General features: G+C 45.1%; 1 protein-coding gene across 4 annotated transcripts in view; it reads left to right on the top strand.

Moving 5' to 3' along the window:
* The window catches only part of TMEM94 (transmembrane protein 94), a 50,930-nt gene that overhangs the window by 15,039 nt on the left and 14,252 nt on the right, over nucleotides 1–21,639 (top strand). For 3 of the 4 annotated variants that reach the window (XM_065693488.1, XM_065693486.1, XM_065693485.1), the window contains 15 exons: nucleotides 4,225–4,344; nucleotides 5,199–5,326; nucleotides 5,892–6,028; nucleotides 6,672–6,868; nucleotides 7,629–7,780; nucleotides 8,371–8,473; nucleotides 8,786–8,872; nucleotides 9,361–9,477; nucleotides 13,306–13,362; nucleotides 15,674–15,778; nucleotides 16,370–16,534; nucleotides 16,785–16,991; nucleotides 17,160–17,475; nucleotides 18,216–18,389; nucleotides 21,518–21,620. In XM_065693488.1, the coding sequence (XP_065549560.1) occupies nucleotides 4,231–4,344; nucleotides 5,199–5,326; nucleotides 5,892–6,028; nucleotides 6,672–6,868; nucleotides 7,629–7,780; nucleotides 8,371–8,473; nucleotides 8,786–8,872; nucleotides 9,361–9,477; nucleotides 13,306–13,362; nucleotides 15,674–15,778; nucleotides 16,370–16,534; nucleotides 16,785–16,991; nucleotides 17,160–17,475; nucleotides 18,216–18,389; nucleotides 21,518–21,620 (2,162 nt within the window). In that variant the 5' untranslated portion in view covers nucleotides 4,225–4,230. The remainder of the gene's footprint in view (nucleotides 1–4,224; nucleotides 4,345–5,198; nucleotides 5,327–5,891; nucleotides 6,029–6,671; nucleotides 6,869–7,628; nucleotides 7,781–8,370; nucleotides 8,474–8,785; nucleotides 8,873–9,360; nucleotides 9,478–13,305; nucleotides 13,363–15,673; nucleotides 15,779–16,369; nucleotides 16,535–16,784; nucleotides 16,992–17,159; nucleotides 17,476–18,215; nucleotides 18,390–21,517; nucleotides 21,621–21,639) is intronic. The other variant, XM_065693487.1, reaches the window with a different exon arrangement.

Genomic DNA, 21,639 nt, shown 5'->3' with positions numbered 1-21,639 from the left:
CTGTTACATGCAGCCTGGAAAGAGGGAACCAGTTTGACATACCGCTCTGTAGTGGTTTTCTGTACCACTCTTAATCAAAGGGGTAAATCTGCAGGCTGTGAAAACTGAAGCTTTCAGCAAATATTCTGTTTTCTGTTCCCTTAGTTGTTCAAACAGGCTTTGTAAAGGCAGTTACAAAGTGTACAGCAGTCTTGGTGAGAGCCCCTTATCCTGCAGGAGGCTGAATCCACAGAGAATGGAGGATGATTCAACTTGCTTTGTAAAGCAAAGAATGTATTTGTGTTCTGGTGTTATTTAAAACAATATTTGGCACATGTGCTACAACACCACTTATTATATCAACATTTACTGGTACAATGAATAAATATGCTACTATAGATGCATAATGGCTGTGTGAAAAGACAAGAGGACTTCATTGTACTAATACTTTGTGGCTCTTTCTCCCCTGCATATATCTGATCTCTGCTTGCTTGTTCCTCTTGAAGGAAGGAGCAAGACCTCTGTCTTTCATTGCATAGCAGAGAAGCTGATAACCTTCAAAGATATTCTTGAATGTTTCCATGTGTCAAAGAACAAGATGGGAATTTTAGGAGGAGACATCAGGAATCACTGGTGGTTTGTGCGAGGATGGAGGTGGGCTGTGGGAAGCAGACATGGGAAGGTGGTGATGCTCAGGAACAACTTCACATCGTGGGAGGCAGAATCAGAAGATAACCACTTTTCCTATCTGTCAGTCTGCAAATGCCTCTGCAACCCATGAGGAAGGCAAGGGAAACCTTTTAGCTATGATCCTCCTGGATCATTGGGTATTTGCCCAGCAGTTTCTCCCTGTCAAGCTATGGAGGGCCAGCTGAGAAGGCAAAGAAAAGTCTACACATTCTGTGCTCCCTGTCTCCTAGCTCTGTGCTGCTTCTTGTGTCCTTCCTATAGAGCCAACGCAGCTCCTAAACCTGGGCATTTGCTAGATCTAGCTCAGATTCCCTTTCCCTGATGTTAGCAGGCAAGCTAAGCAGTAGTTTAACATCTAGGATGTTTACTGCAAGTGGAGACATTGACACATCTTTTCATCTTCCCATCCAGTCCGCACCTCAGCGTGTTCATTCGCTCTACAAAGTAAAATCACATGCATAGAAGAGATCTGCACTGTGTGTTTTTCCTTCACAGCCATCCTGCAGATCACAACTGAGAGCTGTGGTACCATCCATGGTTTCAACCATCCCCTGTTTACCTGCCTTCAGTCATGCATCAGGGACTAAAGCTGCGATAGGGAGGGCAGGGGTCATCAGTGCGCTTAGAGCCTCTTGGGCTCTCCAGCCCCTTGAGACAAAGGAGGAAGCAACTGCTGATTTTCTCCTCAAGACTTTTCCCCTTCAGGCATGGGCAAAAGGATAGTGTAGCCTTTGAAAATGCCTCCTGGTTCCCAGCAGGGGTTTGCTTTCACCATAACCTGGAGTTTACTGTTTTTTTCTGTTCTTTAGAGAAAGCCTATGGGTGGGATGGTGTCTCGCTGCTTTTGTTTGGACTTGAAAATTAGGGGATTACTCTTTGAATGCCACTTTCCAAAGCAAAGAGATGAACATTGAGGGGTTTATTAATGACCTGCCACCTCCTGCGAATGGCTTCTTCACCCTGGGGTGCTCACCTCCTCTTCTGTGGCAGGAATAGCACTTGCAGCTGATGAAAGGCTGGGAACATCCCTCTGGGACAGCTTAAGAGCACCAAGGTTTGCAATATACAAAGGTTTCCTTTAGGGCATTTGAAACATGCCTCATTAGCAGCTGATGGCTTTTGGCTGTGAAAACCCTGGCTGCCCCTTGCCAGCAGCTCACAGTGGCTCTTGCCTGTCCCTTTCATTCCTTGGTTCCAGGAGCATTCCGTTGATGCTCACCAGCACTGGGTGATCCGAGTCACCACAGGCAGCCTCTCACTCCCATTATCCAGTGTTTGTTTACCACTGGCTCTGCCTGCTCTGCTGATCACTCCATGTTTTCAGTGTCAGGATGGGTGTTTAACAATCCCTGCCCTTCCTGCTGGTCTTCCCCTGCCCAGCCACACTCTGCACTTGGCCTTTCTCACCTCCTATAGCCACCTTCCTTTGTGGCTGCCCTTACCTCGACTGACACTACAGCAGAACAGTAACTCTTGTGTAAAGACTGGAGCAGATATACATGTATTTCAGGAACCTTTTTGGTTACCTCTGGATTTGCTGCTTTTTCCTGCTCGCTGCCTGCTGGGATGTGGCACTTTCCAGGCAGTGTGTGACTGTACTAGATGTTGGCATTAAGTGCAGTTTTCCTCATTTCATCTGTAGCTCTTGATGCATCCTTTGGAAGCAGTTTGGTGTCTAAGCAGACTTCGCTTTCCAGTTAAAGTCCTTATTGCTCATTCTGTGTCTTTTATTTATCTCTCTGCTCTCCCTGTGTTGGAGAGGATGTTTTTGCAGGTGCTTTGTCCCGTACAGCCCTCAGTGGAGAGGCAGAAACCTTTACTGTCACTTGCTCCGTGTTGCTCTCAGGAACCCCCGTTTGCAGTGCTCCCGTGGTGCAGCAGCATGTCTGTTGCCATCTTCTCCTCTGGGAGTCTTTGAGGGAGTCCTATGTTTAGTCCTGTGCTGATGTTACCTGGGTTGCTTCCAAGAACACCACAGAACTGCTTCCTCTCTTCCTAAAACTGACACAGAGGATGAAAACTGCAGCAGGATTATTTTTAGTCCTGTAAAAGGGCAGCTAAAGCAGCATCTGCCTGGCCAGAATTAGCTGCTTCAGGTTGTCCCTGATAGGTGGGGAGTGTGCATGTGTGGTAGATGGTAGTTTAAAGAGCATCTATCTACTATTCCTTGACACTCACTTACACTTCTGGATTGGACCATCAATGCAGACGAGTCTGAAGTCCAAGATCATAGTTTCTGGTAAATGCTCATCATGAAACCACTCAGCTGAGGAACAGGAAGAAAAGTGCAGGTCCCAGTGAGCTGCACGTGCAGAGCTGGGTGCATGCATGCAACTCCTAAGAGCAGAGCTGCTGCACTTTGAGACCACGGTGACTTTGGCAGGGCTGGGAAGAGCTGGTGGCTGCAATAGCAGGAAGAGCTGCAGCTCCTGCCTTTGCCGCGCTGTGTCACACTGGTGGGGACCGGAGGGGGCAGCTTCCTGCCTGCTTTGTGTTCAGAAGTGCTGTAAACAGTATGAGACACCTGAACGCTTCTAACATGCAGGATATCCTGTGTCTCTACACCCTTCTCAAGGTGTTCGTATGAAAACATGCAGTGCAGATGGTAACTTGTGTTGTCCAGCTCCCTGCTCTCTGCTGTAGCCCTCTCGGGGACATCTGCCTGCTTCTCCTGGTTAATTCACTTTCAGGAATCTGGTACCCACCTCTAGCAGGGATTTGAAAAAAAGGGAAGTGCTTTTGTTCTTGAAATGCAAGTGTTCACTCCACTTTCTTGTCACCAGCATCCTATGACAATCTATTCCAGGTTGCATGTTCTTGGGTTGCATCCTTTCAGGCTGCTGCTGCTGCCTCTTTGCTGACCAGTGATGAAGCAGTGTTTTGGACTCTGTGCTTCCTTCATGTCTAGGTGCCTCCCTCATACGTTTGTACAGTTCACCACTTCAGGCTGTAGTGCTCTCTTGTAAAAGTAGAAGTTGATGCTGGAGCCTCCTCCTGAACTGATTCATGGCCTAGCACTTAAATTTGGCAGCTTCTGTGTCAAATACTCACAGGCAGGACTCATAAACAGAAATTCATAATAAACAGTTGTGGAAATTGGGCCACTCTTGTTTAGAATTGCAGATATTCTACTACTTAGTTGTTACTACCGTTAGAAAACACATCCTATTCTACTGTAACTGTGTTCTGTTGTCTCTACAAGCTGATACCAGTTCAAGCCTGCATAACCTTGGAGCTGAGCAGCCTCCCTTTGTATTGTCCTCAGCCTGTGCTGATTAGAATCTTGTTTCACAGCAATGACTTTGTATTGTGCTTTGATAAGGTGTTTATCTGGCACAGTCAGGGCTGGTTTGTTTACCTGATACTATCGAAGGGCTCCGATTCCAGCCAGCAGGCTAAAGTTCACAGGAGGGAAGATGGTTCCAGGAAGGTGCAGAATCAGACTGGTGATGATGAGTGCAGGGCATTCCTTGTAGGGTGCCCAGTCAGCCTCCAGGAAAAAGCCTATCAAGAGCATAAGGAAGCACTAACCAGTTTGCTTTTCTGGCACCTCAGGATGAGATGACTTCAAGTTTGGGCCTAACCACAAAGAAAGCCCTCACCATCCTGAGAGACCAGTTGTCAACACTGCTGGAGGGGCATCAGAAGGAGCAGAAGAAAGTGGCTTCATGGAAGGTGAGGCACCAACAGCACAAGGTTGGGCACTCAGTCTCCTTTTCTCAAAGTAAAGCTGATAGGTGGGGTGCGTGTGTGTGTGATAGGTGGTAGTTTAAAAAGCATCTATCTGCTATTCCTTGACACTCAGTTACACTTTTGGATTGGACCATCAATGCAGATGAGTCTGAAGTCCAAGATGATAGTTGCTGGTAAATGTTCATCACGAAACCACTCAGCTGAGGAACAGATGAAGATGAAACAAAAGTTGGCTGCATTCCCTCCCAGGCTGCTCCTGCAGAGTACCTGGGTGTAGAATTGCTAAAGTCCTCAGGAGCAAAGCAAGGAATCTACCTAAGGATATATTCTCTCCCAGCACTTCTCTCCTGGATGCTGGAACGCGACAGAAGGTTTGCACCTGTGAAGGATCTAAGGGCTTCAAGAGCCACTAATGGCAGTGGGGTCCATATTAGGTGAAGAGCAAGAGCTGTGAAGCTCAACAGTCTCCCTTGTCCACCGTGTTTGTCTGGCATGACAAAGTGCTGGTGTTTATGCACAGTACTTATGCACAGTGCTTGGTTAGTGACAGTGAGGCAGCCTGGCATTAGTGACAGTGAGGCAGCCTGGCACAGAAACCTTTTCATTCTTTCAGGCAAGAGTAAAGCAGAGAGAGTTCACTCAGACCCACCACAGCAAGCATTAGTGCTGCAGCATTCCCACAACTGATCTGGGATGCTCTCTGTCATGTTCAGGGGGTTTTACAAAGTCCTGTTCACCCTGGAGTGTCCACTGCTGCCTTCCCCCTTCCTTACTGTGCTTTTCCAAGCCTTTGCCTCTGTATTTCCTAAATGCTGTCTGCTGCTCTGCTTTTGTAGGAGGTGTGGAGGAGCAGTTTTCTGTACCATGGTAACCGTTGCTCCTGTTTTCACTGGCCTGGTGCATCTCTGATGCTTCTGGCAGTGCTGCTGCTGCTGTGCTGCTATGGGAGCCAGCCACAGGGGAGGTAAGAACAACATCCTATGCTGGGTAACGGGAGCAAGGTGGCAGTTTTATATTGTCTTGACACTGTGGCTCATAGGACAGTGTTGTCCCCCATTCTGTGCAGACATCAAGACATTAGCATGCACTGGTAATTCTGTCCCTATCAGTCGCTTTCATAAAACTTCAGCCAACTTAATCCTACTTATAAAATATCCTATGGAGAGATCGAGATTGTTTTGCTACAGCATTCCTAGATCTTGAAAAGTCCTAAGGCATTACCAGAGCTAGGAAGGATTTTGAAACTGGAGAAGTTAGTGGCTCATAGTGCTATCACATGTGCCATAGCATTTCTTCACTCTATTTGTCAGGGTACTGTTTAATTGGGAAAAGACCTTTCAGACTTCTCAGGTGGCATTATCCTAAAGAAGTGTGATCATAGCTCCCCTGCTTTTCTTTTTTAGCCAGGAGGCTGTGGGATGTAGGAATAAATAACCAAGTGGGTGTGCATTTATCTCTGTGGGTGGCTGGCAGTGTATTCTGCTCATTTACTCAAACCTTCCTGCTCTCTTCTGTTTTGCTGTGCAAAGCCAAGGAGCTGAGATAGTCAATGCACTGGCACTCTTCCTCCTCCTCCTCTTGGATCTCTTCATAATCGGGCGTCAAGAGAGGCTGAAGTGCAGAGAGGTGGAGAGGAGACTTCAGACAATCATTGAGAAGATAAATGGTGAGGTCCCATTCATCTGTCTCTTGCATTTGTCTTTTCCTCCTGTTGGATTCTTCTCCAAACCTGGCCAGATATGTTACTAACTGGGCTTAGTAGCCTTGCCCTATGCTGCACAGAAACACTGAGAACTGTGTCCTACTCCTGCCTCTCCTGTACAATAGTTATTTTGAGCTATCATGTGGCCATGTGCTTCCAATCTGTGTGTTATCAGGTGGGCGTCTGTTATGTCTGCGCTTTGGAGTAATTTGAATCCTCAGTAGCCTACAAAAATATCTGCCTTGCAGCAGATGATGAGGGAAGAATATGTGGGGTTGTACCACAACAGAGATCAGAAGGAAATAAATTGCTGTGCATGAGCATCATCTCAGTGGGGTTTGAACCTGAGGAGGTAGTTCAGTTCACTGTAGTGGTTTTAAGGACAGACTTCAGCTTTTCCATTGTAGAAGTGTGTATTTGAGGTTATAGAATGTTTAGTTGTTAATACTGGGTGGAAAGAGAGGGGAAAAGACATCAAGGAGATAGATGCTAAAAGATCACAGGCTTAGCCCTGGAGGACCTATAGCCGCTACAGGATGTAAACTGATGTGTGATTTGCCCCTCCAGAATTGTTATCACTTAATTCTTACACACCCTCTGCTTTCAGATACACTTGGCAAAGAGGTGAAATGGCCAGACTCCATGTACCCTGACCTCCACATGCCTTATGCCCCATCCTGGTCCCTCCACTGGGCCTACAGGGATGGTCATCTTGTGAACCTGCCTGTGAGCCTGTTAGTAGAAGGAGATGTTGTTGCCTTGAGGCCAGGCCAGGAGTCATTTGCTTCTTTAAGAGGGATTAAGGTAACTTGCTTATTTCCCTGGCCTGTAACAATAAATTTCCTGGGATTTTCTTGATAATAATACTCTAATTGCAAGAGCACAAATTATTGGAGTGTTTGATTTCTTCTGACCTTGAAAATAGCTTGAAATTCCAGTTCAGTCAAGGACGGTGCTGTGTTGGGCAGACTGCATCTTCCCTATGAACTCCTAAACCCAATGGATGGGAGACACTAATGTGATACCAAAGGACCATATTTCCATCTCTTCCAGCTCAAGGGGAAATTGTAATGTGCTGCTAAATAGAAGTGAAGTGAATCTATCCCATAGATATGATATACAAACCCCTTACTTTATCCTGGGATTTATGTGGAGAAATAGTTTGTCTGCTTTGACCTTCTCCTTACCACTAACTTTTTATAAAAGAAGATAATATAAAATACATGAGGTAGAAGTAAATCTCAGTGAAAACATGCTTGAAGAAGGTTGGAAGAAGTTTAAAGCCTGAAATCTACCTTTGCTGGGTTTTATAACTTTCACTCCAAATGCCACTTGTCATGCCATAGCCAGATGTGCTTGAACACAAGCATTTAATTTTACTTCAAGTTTGAAGCAACAGTTTAGGTAATGAATATTTGAGAGCTGAGAGAGGGAACTACTACTATATGGGTGACCAACACGTATTGTAGTGGGGATCCTGCTGGACTAAGCCTCCAGTCTCTTGCAGCAGGATTCCATCTAGGCCTTGACTGTGCAGCCTTTGACTCTCTGACCTTTTCCCTAGGATGATGAGCACATAGTTCTGGAGCCAGGAGATCTGTTTCCACCTTTCTCACCTCCACCCTCTCCAAGGGGGGAAGTGAAGAAGGGACCTCAAAACCCTCAGCTGTATCGTCTCTTCCGTGTCTTGAAGACACCAATAATAGATAATGTCAGGTGGGTTAAACACAGTGCTCAAGGCCTGCCCTTGTCTGTGTCCTTGTGGCTGCCTCATGTTGGTGAAGAATGAGACTTGTCCAGAACAGGAGATTTCAAATATGCTGTGCTGTGTTTCCTTTATACCTGGGAGTTTTCTAAGTCTCTTAACTCTGTCTTCAGTTGTCCCCCTTAGCTGGCAGTATAGGCTAATGCATAAAACCACATATATGCCAAGTATTAACTGTTCAGCTCATTACTCTCCAACTAAATTTGAACAAGGCAGGGAGGTCACAGATTTCATGCATTTGATGTAACCAGTGATATGACACCCTTTGGTCAACTCGAGATCCAGACCTCTGAATGTCCTGTTGGAGTTTCAATACACATTGGGGTGATGAAGCCTTCCTGTTAAGCAGGTGGGGAGTTTGTTCAAACAGCACTGCAAGTTCACCCTGACAAGTGCAACACTGTTATTGTAGGATTTGGGTTCAATTTGAAGTACATCCCCATAGCATAGGGTGAATGCAGTGTTCTAATCAGGTCTCCTAGGAAAGTGCAGAGTTGGGGTCTTGGTTGCTGAAATCTCAAGCTGTTTTCCATTTTTTCAGGTGGTGTCTGGAAATGGCTTTGTCACGTCCTGTGACAGCCCTGGATAATGAGAGATTCACTGTACAGTCAGTGATGCTGAAATACGCTGTCCCTATTGTACTGGTAGGTTTCATTTCAAGCCTCTGTTGTTGAATCTAGCCATATTTTGTCAATAAAGGTGAAGAATTTGCAGCCATCAACAGGAAGTTGTGGCCAGACCCTGCCTTACACAGCTGACTCAGTGTGTACCTTGGGTAGTTCAGAGAAGCAAAGATGCTGAGCCATCTAGCTGTGAGAGCAGAGGCAGGAACTGTGCCAGCAGACCAAGTGTATCTTCCAGACTTTCCCAGGGCTGAGAGTGTTACAAGGCAGTGGAAACTCCTTCTCTACAAGCAGTAGTAGTTGCTGACAGTGCCATCTCTGTTTGAATTGCAGGCTGGCTTCCTGATCACCAATGCTGTGCGCTTCATTTTCAAAGCTCCTGGAATTGCTTCTTGGCAGTACACTCTTTTTCAGCTACAGGTAAAGAGCTTTGAGCTCCAGTACTCCTCCTTCCAAGAGCACCACTGAAGCTGATTCCCTCCCTTTGTGAGTTGTTTCATCCTGTGACAGCATCCTATGCACTACCTTGTGCATGCTGGATCCAGGAGCTCTCAGTGGAGCAGGATAACAGCTCTTACTAGACTGCCCTTTACATTTCTTGCTCCTTCTCACTTGCCATATGTATTTGTCTATGTATATGTATATATGGTATCCTTTGCCTTTACACTTGCAAGAATTTATGCCAAACTGAGCAGGAAAAAGAGCTGCAAGTTTATGTGATTTATTAATTCCCTCCATTATAAATACCTCCTGTGCTTCCCCTGATGCTGCACTGCTTCCAGTGCAAGCAGTGTCCTTCCTTCCTGCCAGTGCCTTTTCCCCATCCTTTCATGGTCATGGAGAAGGTGTCATGTGAGATGTCTGAGTCCTTGTCTCTGTGCTCACTGGTGATTACAAATCCTTTTCAGGTGAATGGTGTCCTCCCCATCCTTCCATTGCTCTTTCCTGTCCTGTGGATTCTTGCTACAGCCTTTGGAGAAGCCAGAGTCTTGGCCCAGATGAGCAAAGCCTCATCCACCTCACTGGTAGGTATCTCTCCACATCAAACTATTGCAGAGCAAAAGGCAGGAGATGAGAAGGGCTGTATGAAATGAACACAGTGAATTCAGCAGACGTGTCAGTTGTAAGAGCTTGTTGGATCTTTGCCCAGCTGTGCCCTCTCCCTGGAGCATGATGTGACTTCTTCTTGAGCAGATGTTCTAATTTTTTTCAACCAGTGATTCTGTAAATCTCTTCAAGACAAGTGCTTTCTATCCACTAAATATAGTCTGCCAGAGGGGTCAACATGGAGATAAACACCCTATGGTGGCTGTAACTAGGCAGCGTTAAGCCACTGAGAAGGAATGGGATACGCAAGATCCTCTGCAGTCCCTGGTTTTAACATGTGGGCTCTTTCCTGAGCCTCTGAGGCTTCTCTTGCAGGCATGGCCTTTGCAGTAGTCAGGGAGTAAGAGGAGTTTCTGGTGGTTGTGCTGGTCTGGGGAGCAGGGTTTGGCAGTCTGCTGGATGTGTGATCCTGAACTGGATGTGCTGATGGGTGTCTCTTGTTCTCTTCTGGTGGCAGTGTTGGTGAGATGCTTGTCTTCAGTGCTGACTTCTGTTACGCCAGGACGTGGACAGAGTTTCTCTCTCCTTGTCCTTCCTTGGCCTCTGTGGCCCTGGGTCTGTGTTTTCTATTCTTTTCCCTATAGGTTGTACATGACCTGTGTTCTAGGAGGGAGGACATGTTGCCTCCCTCAGCGGTGTTTGTACCTTTACCATCTCTTTTCACTTTACCTTTCCAGCCATTCTTGGCATCACTTGTTTTTTGTCTTTGGAACCTTCCTCTTCCCTATCACATATTGCTATTTGGCTGGGAAAGCCATAGCTCCTTGGCTTCCCTGCTTCATCATTCTCAACATATGCATTTGCCCTGTCACCCATACTTGCACTTTCCTTGTGTTTTCCTGTCTTCCTTTTCTTGTCCAGGCACCTCATTCTGTCCTGCCAGCTCTTTCTGTGATATCTCAGACATGATCCTCCATCCTTGCTGCTGCAGAGCCACCGCTGTGATGTGCCTTGGTCATTCCCCCTTTGACTAGGGCAGTCTTCTCTTGGCCTATTTTCTTCCTTCCTCCTCTCTACTCTATTCAAAATGTAGCAGGTAAGACCCTCTTCCTCTGCAATCCCTTGGCCTGTGTGATGCTCTTTCCACCTTCTGCTCCCTCCCATCATGTTCAAGCTGTTTGATGCCCAGTTTTTCAAGGCCGTAACCTGGTCAGACATCCTGCAGGACACAAACGAGTGTCCCCCAAGATGAGCCCCTGCCTCAAGTTGCATTACTACAGTTGGACTACAGCAGCATTCTTTATAGTAAGGAATTTGATGTTGGTTTGAAAACATTTGCACTGCCTTTGAGAGGTTGTTTCAGTAACTGTTTACCTTCACTGCTAAAAATGGGCATTCTCTATTAGTGGGACTTTTTGTAGGATCTGATTTCCAGCCCTTGGAACATTTACATCTTTTGTCTCCTATATCTAAGAGCACATCAGTCAAATTTCTGGCCTGTTGTAGCTGCTCAATCCCTTTTACCATCTCTATGTTTAAGTAAATAGTTTAATAGTTTAAGCACCTTGAGTCACTGTAAGCATGTTTCCCAACCCTCTAATCTTTCTCTTGCCTTTCCTCTGATCTCTCTCCAGTGCTTCAGGATCACTGTAGCATTATGAACCTCCAAACCCCACAAAACCTTCCAGTAACAGTTGTGCTTGTGCTAGATTTCAGAATAATTTGGACTTCCTACTCTATGTTCCTTTGTTAGTGCAACAACGGATCATCAGAATAATTTGGACTTCCTACTCTATGTTCCTTTGTTAGTGCAACAACGGATCATACTAGATCTGTTAGCCACTGCTTTAGTAAAATGGGCAGTCTTTGTTCAGCTGATAATCTACAGTTACTGCTTTCTAAGTCGGAGTCCTCATCCTTTAAGTCCACCCTGCATTTTTGCTGCTAGCTATGCCACCTTACTTTTATGCCTGTTGGTGTGCACGAGTTTGCATCTTTACCAAGCAATCCATATTGTTCTGTAACAACACTATTCTCTTTATTATTGGACCCTGCCCCAAACTTGGTACAGTTTACACTCTCTGTCAATAATGGCTTTTTAGTTTTCTTTCAGGCTATTTCTAAACTACCCAGATTTGAGCATCCTATTGCAAATAATTCCTCAGTTTCTTTTCTGTTTGGGAATAGTCTATTTCTAATATATTTAATACAGGGCCTATTTCTCTTTTATTACTCTAGTTTTGTTAGAAAACCATTAAAGCATTTTGTGTCAAGTCGAAGTATAGAATCATAGAATGACAGAAAGGTTTGGGTTGGAAAGGACCTTAAGATCATCCAGTTCCAGGCCTCTGCCACAGCCAGGGACACCTCACACTAGACCGTGTTGCCCAAGACTCTGTCCAAGTACCAAGTGATCTATGTCAAAAGCATTACTTTTATCAGTCAAATTTGGAATTCTGGCCAAAAAGATCTCACACTAGTTCCATGAGATTTATTACTCACATACTTGTGGTGTTTGGCACTGGTTGTATTATTCCACTTCTTTTAATTGAGTCTCATATTAGCTGCTCTGTTATTCTGTCTGAAATCAAAGTCTGTCTGGGTCCTGCACTAACCTGGTTTGTTCTCCTTATCCTTTTTAGGCGTTGGCACCACTTTAGCTTTCTATTGCACTGGGACTTAATCTATGCTTGAAGCCTTGTGCTAAAACAGCAGGAACAGTCAGAAAGTTGTCCAGACCTGCTAATTTAAACATAGTTACTTTCAGTAGCTAAGGGTAGAATGGAAAATATTTCATAGTTATCATATGGTATGATTGTATCGCTGGGTAAGGAATAGCAGTATTTATCTTGCTTTGCCTTCAATATCATTTGCAATATCTGTCTTCATCAAGCAGCAGACTGGTTTTAATTACATATTGATATACTTTATCTTACTTTTATGTTAACTTTTACTTCTATTTTCACTTCCTCTCAAACCTGGGCTTTTTGAATTTTCCTATGGGATTATTTAAATATTAATAAAATTATTAAATTAGTAAAATCTTAATAAAATGTTGTTAAACAGTTCCTAATTCTTCTTCTTAGCTCTCAGTGTAAATTATTCCTGATGAATCTGTCTTGGTAACAGGTCGTTTTTAAAGTGCCACATATATGCATTATTATTGGGGTGGTGTTTCATTTCCATACAAATGTAATTGCCATATGCACTATGCTTATGAATATACTTCAGTTTAAACTGTTTTTCAAAATGACCTCTACCGTGGAATTCCTTTGTGCTGGATGCAGATTTTGAGTTAGGACATTTCCCAGTATAATTCCAAAATAGTTCCATGGCAGTGCCCTGCTATAATGTCATGTTCTATCCACATCCCATTCATATCACCTCATTCCTCTGTGTCCATTGTATTCTGGGCATCTGCTTTTACACCCACTTTCCTAGCTCCCTTAACTGACCCATATAGCTTAAAACCAGATCAGTCTGTCCTGGCTCTTTTTGTCTAAGAATAACCATCCAGAAACAGCTTCCTCTGGGTGTAATTGCTGTTATTTTCTCTGTAGACATTTAGGTAATGACTGTGTGTCTTCTGTGATATACAGCACCAAGCACTTTGTGCCTCACAAGTAGATAAAGACATAGTCCATTAAGGACTTAATTGCTTGGATGAATTATTGCTCTGCCTTGGTATTCCCACTGAGCAGGACTCCTATTTTCTCCTCTCTGAAAGCACAGTATTGAGGGAAAGATGTTCCTTATGACACATGTCTGAGCACGATTATACTAACTGGTCTCTTCTCTTGCTGCAGCTTGCTAAGTTTTCAGAGGACACTCTCAGCAGCTACACAGAGATGGTATCTTCTCAGGTACTATTATTATGGTTTTCTTCCATCTTCACTGCACAACTTCATGATATCCTTTTCTTTCCTCTCTGATCTCCTGCTTGTTCCTAAACCCTTTTTACTTGTGTCACTTGTTCACTGTCACTCATTTGCTGCTCTAATATGCTGGTTGCATGTCTTTCCCTTAGAATCATAGAATAGTTAGGGTTGGAAAGGACCTCAAGATCATCCAGTTCCAACCCCCCTGCCATGGGCAGGGACACCTCACACTAAACACCGCCAGGGATGGAGCACTCACAACCTCCCTGGGCAACCCATTCCAGTGCCTCACCACCCTAACAGGAAAGAATTTCCTCCTTATCTCCAATCTAAACTTCCCCTGTTTAAGTTTTAACCCGTTACCCCTTGTCCTGTTACTACAGTCCCTGACGAAGAGTCCCTCCCCAGCATCCCTATAGGCCCCCTTCAGATACTGGAAGGCTGCTCTGAGGTCTCCATGCAGCCTTCTCTTCTCCAGGCTGAACAGCCCCAGCTTCCTCAGCCTGTCTTCATACAGGAGGTGCTCCAGCCCCTGATCATCCTCATGGCCTCCTCTGGACTTTTTCCAGCAGTTCCATGTCCTTTTTATGTTGAGGACACCAGAACTGCACACAATGCTCCAGGTGAGGTCTCACAAGAGCAGAGTAGAGGGGCAGGATCACCTCATGCACCTTCTCATGTAAATGCTGCTCTGCTGACCAGAGATTGAGGTGACTTTGATACTGAGTGCAGTTGTGCTTTTCTGAATATTGCAAATGGTTTGGTATCACCTTTTTTTCTGTCCTGAAGAGTGTACCTCTTTGAAGCCCTCCTGTTCCAGGAGTAAAATAAGCTTTTTATGGTGTGTGTCAGAAAGAAGTATTTACCTTGTACCAGAAAAACCTCCTTTTCCAAGCCAAAACTGAAGAACAGAGGGGACGGTGGTCAATAAAGAGGGGCCCATGGGCTGTTCAGGCTTTTTAAAAGCCTGATCCTGTTTCATAGGCTCCTTAACAAGCTAAAGTACAGTACTTGTGCTTCCAAAGCTGGACTAGAAGAGCACTCGGTGGACCTTTTTCTGGGGAAGGAACTGCATCTGGCCACTCTATAAATTGAATTATCCAGATTAAACAGGAGGGTAGAGGAAAGACAGTTTTCTGTCTAATCTGGCATTAAGATTCCCCTTTCCATAAGGAGGCAGATGGACTCCAGAAGTGAATAAAATCCCAAGGTATTATCAGAATCAGTTCATATCTCCCTCCCAGCCACACAGAGGAATGCACATGGATGCACACACACATGCATCCTTTGATGAATAGTTTGTTTTCTCTCTGTGACAGTTCGTTTAGACCAAGATGTTTTTCAGATGTTCAATGGGAGTGATTTGAACTGAAGCTCCTCGCTGAAAAGCTCTGCTTCTTCCCTTTCATACCTTTGTAACATTATTGCTTATGAGAAACTGATTTAAATAAGAGTTTTTGTTCTACCCGATTGTTCTGCATTTGAGCTTATGGCTGTATTAACACTTGGGATCTAAGGAACTTGATCTAGGGAGCTCTGGGGGAAGTGACAGCATTCCAGAGCAACAGCTAAAAAAGCAGTAAAAGAACACCACAATGCAAACCTGGTTTTGCTGGCTTTAGGAGTGCACAGAGAAAAACACACAGCTCTGGTGCTTGGGTTGATAGCCACCATCCAGACTCCCTCTGCAGCAGTTTTGTGTTGGAAGATGAAGGTGCCAACTCAACATTTTCATTTTGCAAAAGAGCCCTTTCAGTTTATTACCACATTGGTTGCAATTCATTTGTAATGATGGAGTAGGGCACCTTGGCTTTGTTTGCAACACTGCCACTGCCTCTGTAGGTAACCTTGGCCAAGTCACCTCACCACAGTGACTCCATTTACCCCCATTCACTCATTATAGTGATTATAAGCTTAAGGCCCCAAACTCTATAACCCAAGTGGGTGAGAATTACTTTAAACATACTAAGAGGTAACAACTGATTCACCTCAAATAAAATCACTTCAGAATTCCTTGCTGTGTTTTTTGGGTAGACAAAGGTAGTTTCATTGAATTCTCAATTCAGTCACTGTTAGCAGCGATTCTTCCCCCTCTGGAAGGGGGGAGAAATGCCTTTCCCTTGAGAACATCAGCACTGTATCAGTTACCAGGTTCCCATGGAGGCTGATGTTTATCTCACAGTGTATCACTTTGTTGAACCTGAAAGCAGGTAATGTCATACTCCCTTTTTTCTCTCCCCTCATCTTGCACTGAATGAGCCTTTCACTGGCTGATGTCCTCTGCTTCCCTTGGCAGGAAATGATACGCTGTATCTGGAGCCACTTCCTCTGTGTTTTAAAAGGCAAATCCCCAACTCTGAGCTTCACTTCCAGCTTGCTCCATAGTCTGGGATCTGTCACTGTGAGTACCGCTGGGTTGTTAGAAGGAGGAGCCCTACATGAATGCTTCATTTGCATCCTTCACATCATCCTTCCCTGAGCATAGACTGTTAGCAGTCAGGTCACTGTGCTGGAATTAGAAACCCTTCAGGCACCTATCTTTGTAGAGGAGTTGATAACTGTCTTGTCTTGTCCAAAGAGCACATTTACAGGCTAAAACAATGGTTAGAGATACTCTGTGGCATCTAATGGGATGTCTGTATTTTCCAGCTCTGGTTCTGGTCCGATAGCCCTCTTGACTCCTGATCAAGAACCAGCTGAGTAGGTCCTCATAAGGTACTGACTGGTGAAACAGGCTGAGTAGTTGCTTCCTTCTGTCGTCTTCATACTTAGTTTTGCAATATCCTGAGATAAAACTGGTGTTAACCAACTCCTCAATCCTGCTAGAGCAAGGAATTCTTGGAGGGTTAGTAAGTGCAGTTTCTTAGAAAGTTGGCACATGTCCGTTCTCCCTTGTGTTTATTACTCTTGTGATATTTACAACTGTGCATGAGCACTGAGATGTGTTTTCACTGATATTTTGCCTTTTTGGGGGTGTTGTGGGATGTTCTAGGTGCTCTGCTGTGTAGACAAGCAGGGAGTTCTTTCCTGGCCAAACCCCAGCCCAGAGACTGTTCTGTTCTTCAGTGGGAAGGTGGAACCACCTCATGATAGCCATGAAGATCTCACTGATGAGCTCTCTACACGGTCTTTCTGCCATCCTGAGATGGAAGATGAGGTGAGTAATATGTAAGCCGTAATGCAGTATTTTGGCTCTGAATATGGTTTGACTGACATGCACAATGTGCTATTATAGAAGGGAGCCTTTGCTTTTAGAGAAATCCTGTGTTATAATTCTTTGCTTAAAGGATAAAGAAGCAGCGAGGATGAGATACTCTTCTGTAGGAATCCTAAAGCAGCAGGTGAATCAGTAATGGCTCATGTTCTGCCACTGAATCATCACTGTTCATTTTGTTGGTTTCTTGCAGCCCCATGAAAGAGATGCTTTGCTCTCTGGCCCTCTGGCAGACACAGTCCATATGGCCAACGAGCAAGAGAGGAACAACTGGTCTAGTGACCCTCCAAAGGCTCCTGATGCCCATACCCACCGAAAGCCAAGCAGAAGCAAGCATCCGTCTGGGTCCAATGTGAGTTTTAGCAAGGACACAGAAGGTGGAGAAGAGGAACATGCACAGGTAAGACATACTGACAGGGCACACAAGTGGTCTTTTGTATAGCTGTAAAACAGACTTAAACCTACAGAGTGTCCCCTTTTGGGAATTTAGTGGGGATTTGCCTGTGGGATTCTAGGCTCAAGCTGTATTCTTTGTAACCAACTAGCATTTTCCCGTCTGTTGGCCCAGGTTGTTGGTGACAGTGAGGTGATGACTTGTGAGGCTGAAGACTTTGTGTGTGACTACCACCTTGAGATGCTTAGCCTGTCCCAAGACCAGCAGAACCCCTCCTGCATCCAGTTTGATGACTCCAACTGGCATATGCACTTGAATTCCCTCAAGCCTCTGGGCCTGAATGTGCTGCTCAACCTCTGCAATGCCAGTGTGACAGAGCGTCTGTGCCGCTTCTCTGACCACCTCTGCAACATTGCGCTCCAGGAAACTCACAATGCTGTGCTGCCTGTCCATGTGCCTTGGGGCCTCTGTGAGCTTGCCAGGCTAATAGGTAAGGTGAAATTGGATGAGCAGACACAGAGAAATCAGAGCTGTCAATAGACACTTAATCCTTAGAGAGCACAAGAAAAATACTTCCCCAGTCCTGGTTGCTGAGAAGGTGAAATTACAGACCTGGTTCTGTTGTTCACTTGCCAGAAGAGTCTTTTAAAGAGATTGGTTTTGGCAAGTACTGACATTGCAGACACTATCAAAGGAACAAATGTCATCAAGGATATTCCCAGCCAGCCCTGGTTAGGCTTGGAATTCTGCTTGAGTCTGCCAATCTCAACAGGAGACAAAGAATACCTGCTAATGGATAGACAGCTGCCCTGTCTTTACAGTAGTGCTTTACCAGCAGTTTGGGTATAAATGATGTGAGGTACCTCAGGTTGTTCATAGGTAGGAAAGCCGAGGCACAGGGGAGATAAGAAGTCGAGCTCCACTAGGATGGAAATCTGGAAGCTCTTGAACTCACTGGTGTGCTTGTCCTTCAGTGTCACAGTTCCTCTTCAGTGAACCAGAAGCATGAAAGCTGTAATCATGAATAACATCAAGTCCTTCTGAATGATTTTCATCATAGATCTTGAGCCAGCTTGATGTAGCTGCACAGTGAGCGCAGCTCAGCTACCTATTGCTGGGGAGACATCAGAATGAGTGTGGGCAAAGCAGGTGGCACAGAAGCAGGAGGAAAGACCTTTTCTCTGCTTTTCTTAGAGCCTGTTTTTGATCCTTGTTGTGTTCATGTTTCAGGTTTCACACCAGGTGCTAAAGACCTTTTCAAACAGGAGAACTATTTGGCCTTGTACCGCTTGCCAAGTGATGAGATGGTCAAGGAAACAATCCTGGGGAAGCTTTCATCCATCACCAAGAGGAGACCACCCCTGAGCCACATGATTAACCTTTTTGTGAAGGACACCACTACCAGTAAGACTGCCCCTTCCTTTGGGTATCTGCTTGGTGCAGGAGGATCTTTTCCTGCAGAGAGCCTAGCAAATGTCAGACTGGAATAGTCTGGAGTCCTGGTGGGGTGATAGCCTTGCTCTGCCCATGGGCAGTACAGATGTGCTCACCAAACCTTAGTGATCAGTGCTACAGCATACTGAAGGGGGGAGTTCTTCCCAACTCTGGCTTACTCCAGGATCATAAATAACTTTTTAGGATTATTTCAGCATATGGGAAACCTGGTTTCTGGGACCAAATGGCAGTGCAGAGCAAGGTGGGGGGGTTATTTGGTTTTGAATAGACTTCATTATAATAGCGAGAGTGGTACTGCACAGGATTCAATATTACTCAGGGTTTTTAGCTTCAGATGCTATCATTCTGATAACCCAAATCAAAATCATCATCTTTGTGAGTTGTCTAGTGTATTATATTGCATAGTCCATTTCTATATTGCCCATTAATAAGAAATCGCAGAAATCCCATACAAACACATGGTAACCATGCATACAACACCTGAAGCCATGCTGACTTCTCCACTCTTAATCCTTCCTAGTCTAATAGGAACGGGCTAGGATGGAAAGGAATTATAGCTGGGTACCATGAGGTCTTAAAGCACCTCAGCAAGATTTAACAGCTTGCCTGTCAGAGCTCTTAATCTCTTCGTAATACCTTAAATTGACTGAAGTTGGCTCTCTGGAGTTGACTATGTTTGATATTGAATCTAAACCATTATTATTCTGTTGGCCAGAGGTTTATCAGGTAAACTGGCTTCTCTTGCCCAATTCCTCTAAAATTTTTATCTTAGCCTGGGGGGGAGCTCTTTCATTTATCCTGCTTGCTGCTCTCCTGCCTTTGTGAGCAAGTATTTTCTGATGCTGAGATTCTTAATGTAGCAAAACCCCTTTAATGTTTCATGTTGCCTCATTTCAACTCCTTATCCTGCTGTTTAAACGGTTTAGTTTAGAGGCTGGAGCTCAGACAAATGTGTGTGTGACCTGGATTACACTGTCTAGAGTAGATGCTAAGAGGAGTTTTGCTGGTGGGGTTAGTTAACCATTGGAACACCTCTTGTCCCTTGAAACTTTTTACGTATACAAGCAGAAGTAATGGATTGTGCCGATGACATTGGCTGCAATTGAATGGCTCTGTTTGTGCAGTCAGAGCAGATGATCACAACTAACCTCTCTCGATCCATTATTTGTGAATAAATCTTTGAGTCCACCCATTCCCAGGACGTGCTGAAGTCAAAGGGAGATACATAATAAATTCTCCAGCTGTAGCAGAAGGAGGAGGCAGCTTATCTGTATGCTCCCTTGCTGTTCTGTGGAAATATGTGTCTCACCATCTGGCAGCATTCATCCGACATCCATAGTAACCACATGGAAATGAGGGGCTCACCGTCACCTTCAGTGGAATAAAGTGGCTTGATACCATCTCTGCCTTCCTTTGCTATAGCTGCACTCCTCCATTCCTTTTGCTCTGTGTCACTGGCTCAGCTGTAGCAGCTTGATTCTTCCTAATGAGTCCCAGCACTCATGAATGGCTGTCATACTCCCTGTCCTATTCATTAGTTTTCTCCCTTGTGCCAGAGAAATCCTGGCCTTCAGCTTCATAGTTTAAGAAGGGAAGAGGCTGAGCTCACTTTACTGGCAATGAAAGCTGAATGAACTCCTTCCAGTTTACAGTGCCTACTGTCACTACCATTTACCTCTTAGGACTGTTGTGCAGGGTACTGATTCTGCTGAGTGGGAAATGGGTTGCAGTTGCTGTCAGGCATGAATATAGGTATGTCTGTGGTCATCCATGACCACACCATTCTATGCTCTTGCTCTGTGTCGGGGGCATAGTTTTTGCATGAATGAATAAACATCTCTTGCTCCCTCTTTCCTCGCAAGGACTATCTGACCCTAGGACAAGGTGGGAAGGATTAGGTGTTCATACAATACAATTAATCAGAACTTGGCACAAGTGCTCCTTTGTGTCCCTGAGACAGGCTCCTCCTCTCACACACAGCTCCTATTAGTTGGAGGTTTGTTATGCTGATAAACTTGGCCTGAGATGGCTATTTATAGCAGAGAGCAGAGAGCTGCTCTGCTTTGGAAAATCCTCCTGTGTTCCTGAAGGTCCCTGCCTGGTTTGTGCCAGTGGGTATTCCTGGCTCTTGGTTTCACCAGCTCGTGGGAGCATTTGCCCTCAGCAGCAATGCCTGCAAGGAGCCTTTGGGCTCATTTTTCTTGGCAGTGAGGTTTTGTCATTAGATCAGCTTTGAAGCTGTTGGGGGCAAAATCATGGAGCAGCCGGAGGAGGGAATGTCCACTGGGAAGTCTACGTGTATGCAATGTTAATGTGTCAGTGCAAGTGAAAGGAAGCAGGAAGTATGAATGGGGCAGCAGCATCCTTTACCTTGTGCCCCATGCTTGGGACCTGTATCAGCCAACTGCTATCACACACCTTTGAGAAACACTTTTTAACACCTCTGTCTACGAGAGGGAACAGAAGATTTTAAGTCTGTATTAAAGAGTGAAGTAGTTGAAGAAAACCCAAGGCAAGCTGTGGTGTCTACTGAGTTTCAGTTCTTCTCTGATCACAATAGGATTTACTTTCCTGGAGTCTGTTATGTTGAACTTCTAACCCACCTGGACCTAACACGTTTTCAGGACCCTTTGTGAAACAGGCTGCTGTCTAATGGGTTGCACTGTAGAATTACCTTCTGCTGCTTGAATGGAAGGTACTCAAGAACAGCTCTTACCTTTCAGATCCAATCCTGAGCTGAAGCCGAATGCACTTTCCAGTGGAGGTAAACTTTGATCCTCACAAGCTCATCACTGGTGCTCGTAGTCTCATGGGAAGAGGCACGCAGGGATAACTTTTCTTCTGTTCTGTTGGATACAGAAGCAAGATATTATCCCACCCATTGTAGGAGCAGGATTGTTACATAGTGTAAGGAGTGAACAGGAACTGACTTCGGGGCTCACATCATAACCTTGTCAAAGGGGCTGTTTGGAGTGTATCAAGCTCAGTTTGCTTGAGCAGAAGGAGCAGTTGGAATGAGATCCCTTTCCTAGAAGCCTGTATGTGTGATGCTGGCTCGTTGTTCCCCTACACTTCAGGCACGGAGCAGATGTTTTCCCATGGGACAGCTGACCTCATCCTTGAGGCCTGCACAGACTTTTGGGATGGTACTGACATCTACCCGCTCTCTGGCTCTGACAGGTAGGCACTGTGTCACTGG

This window comes from Lathamus discolor, chromosome 13, assembly GCF_037157495.1.
Source record: "Lathamus discolor isolate bLatDis1 chromosome 13, bLatDis1.hap1, whole genome shotgun sequence".
NCBI classification, from domain to species: Eukaryota; Metazoa; Chordata; class Aves; order Psittaciformes; family Psittacidae; genus Lathamus; species Lathamus discolor.
The sequence above is the reverse complement of the archived record's forward strand: the minus strand, read 5'-3'. Positions and strand labels throughout refer to the sequence as shown.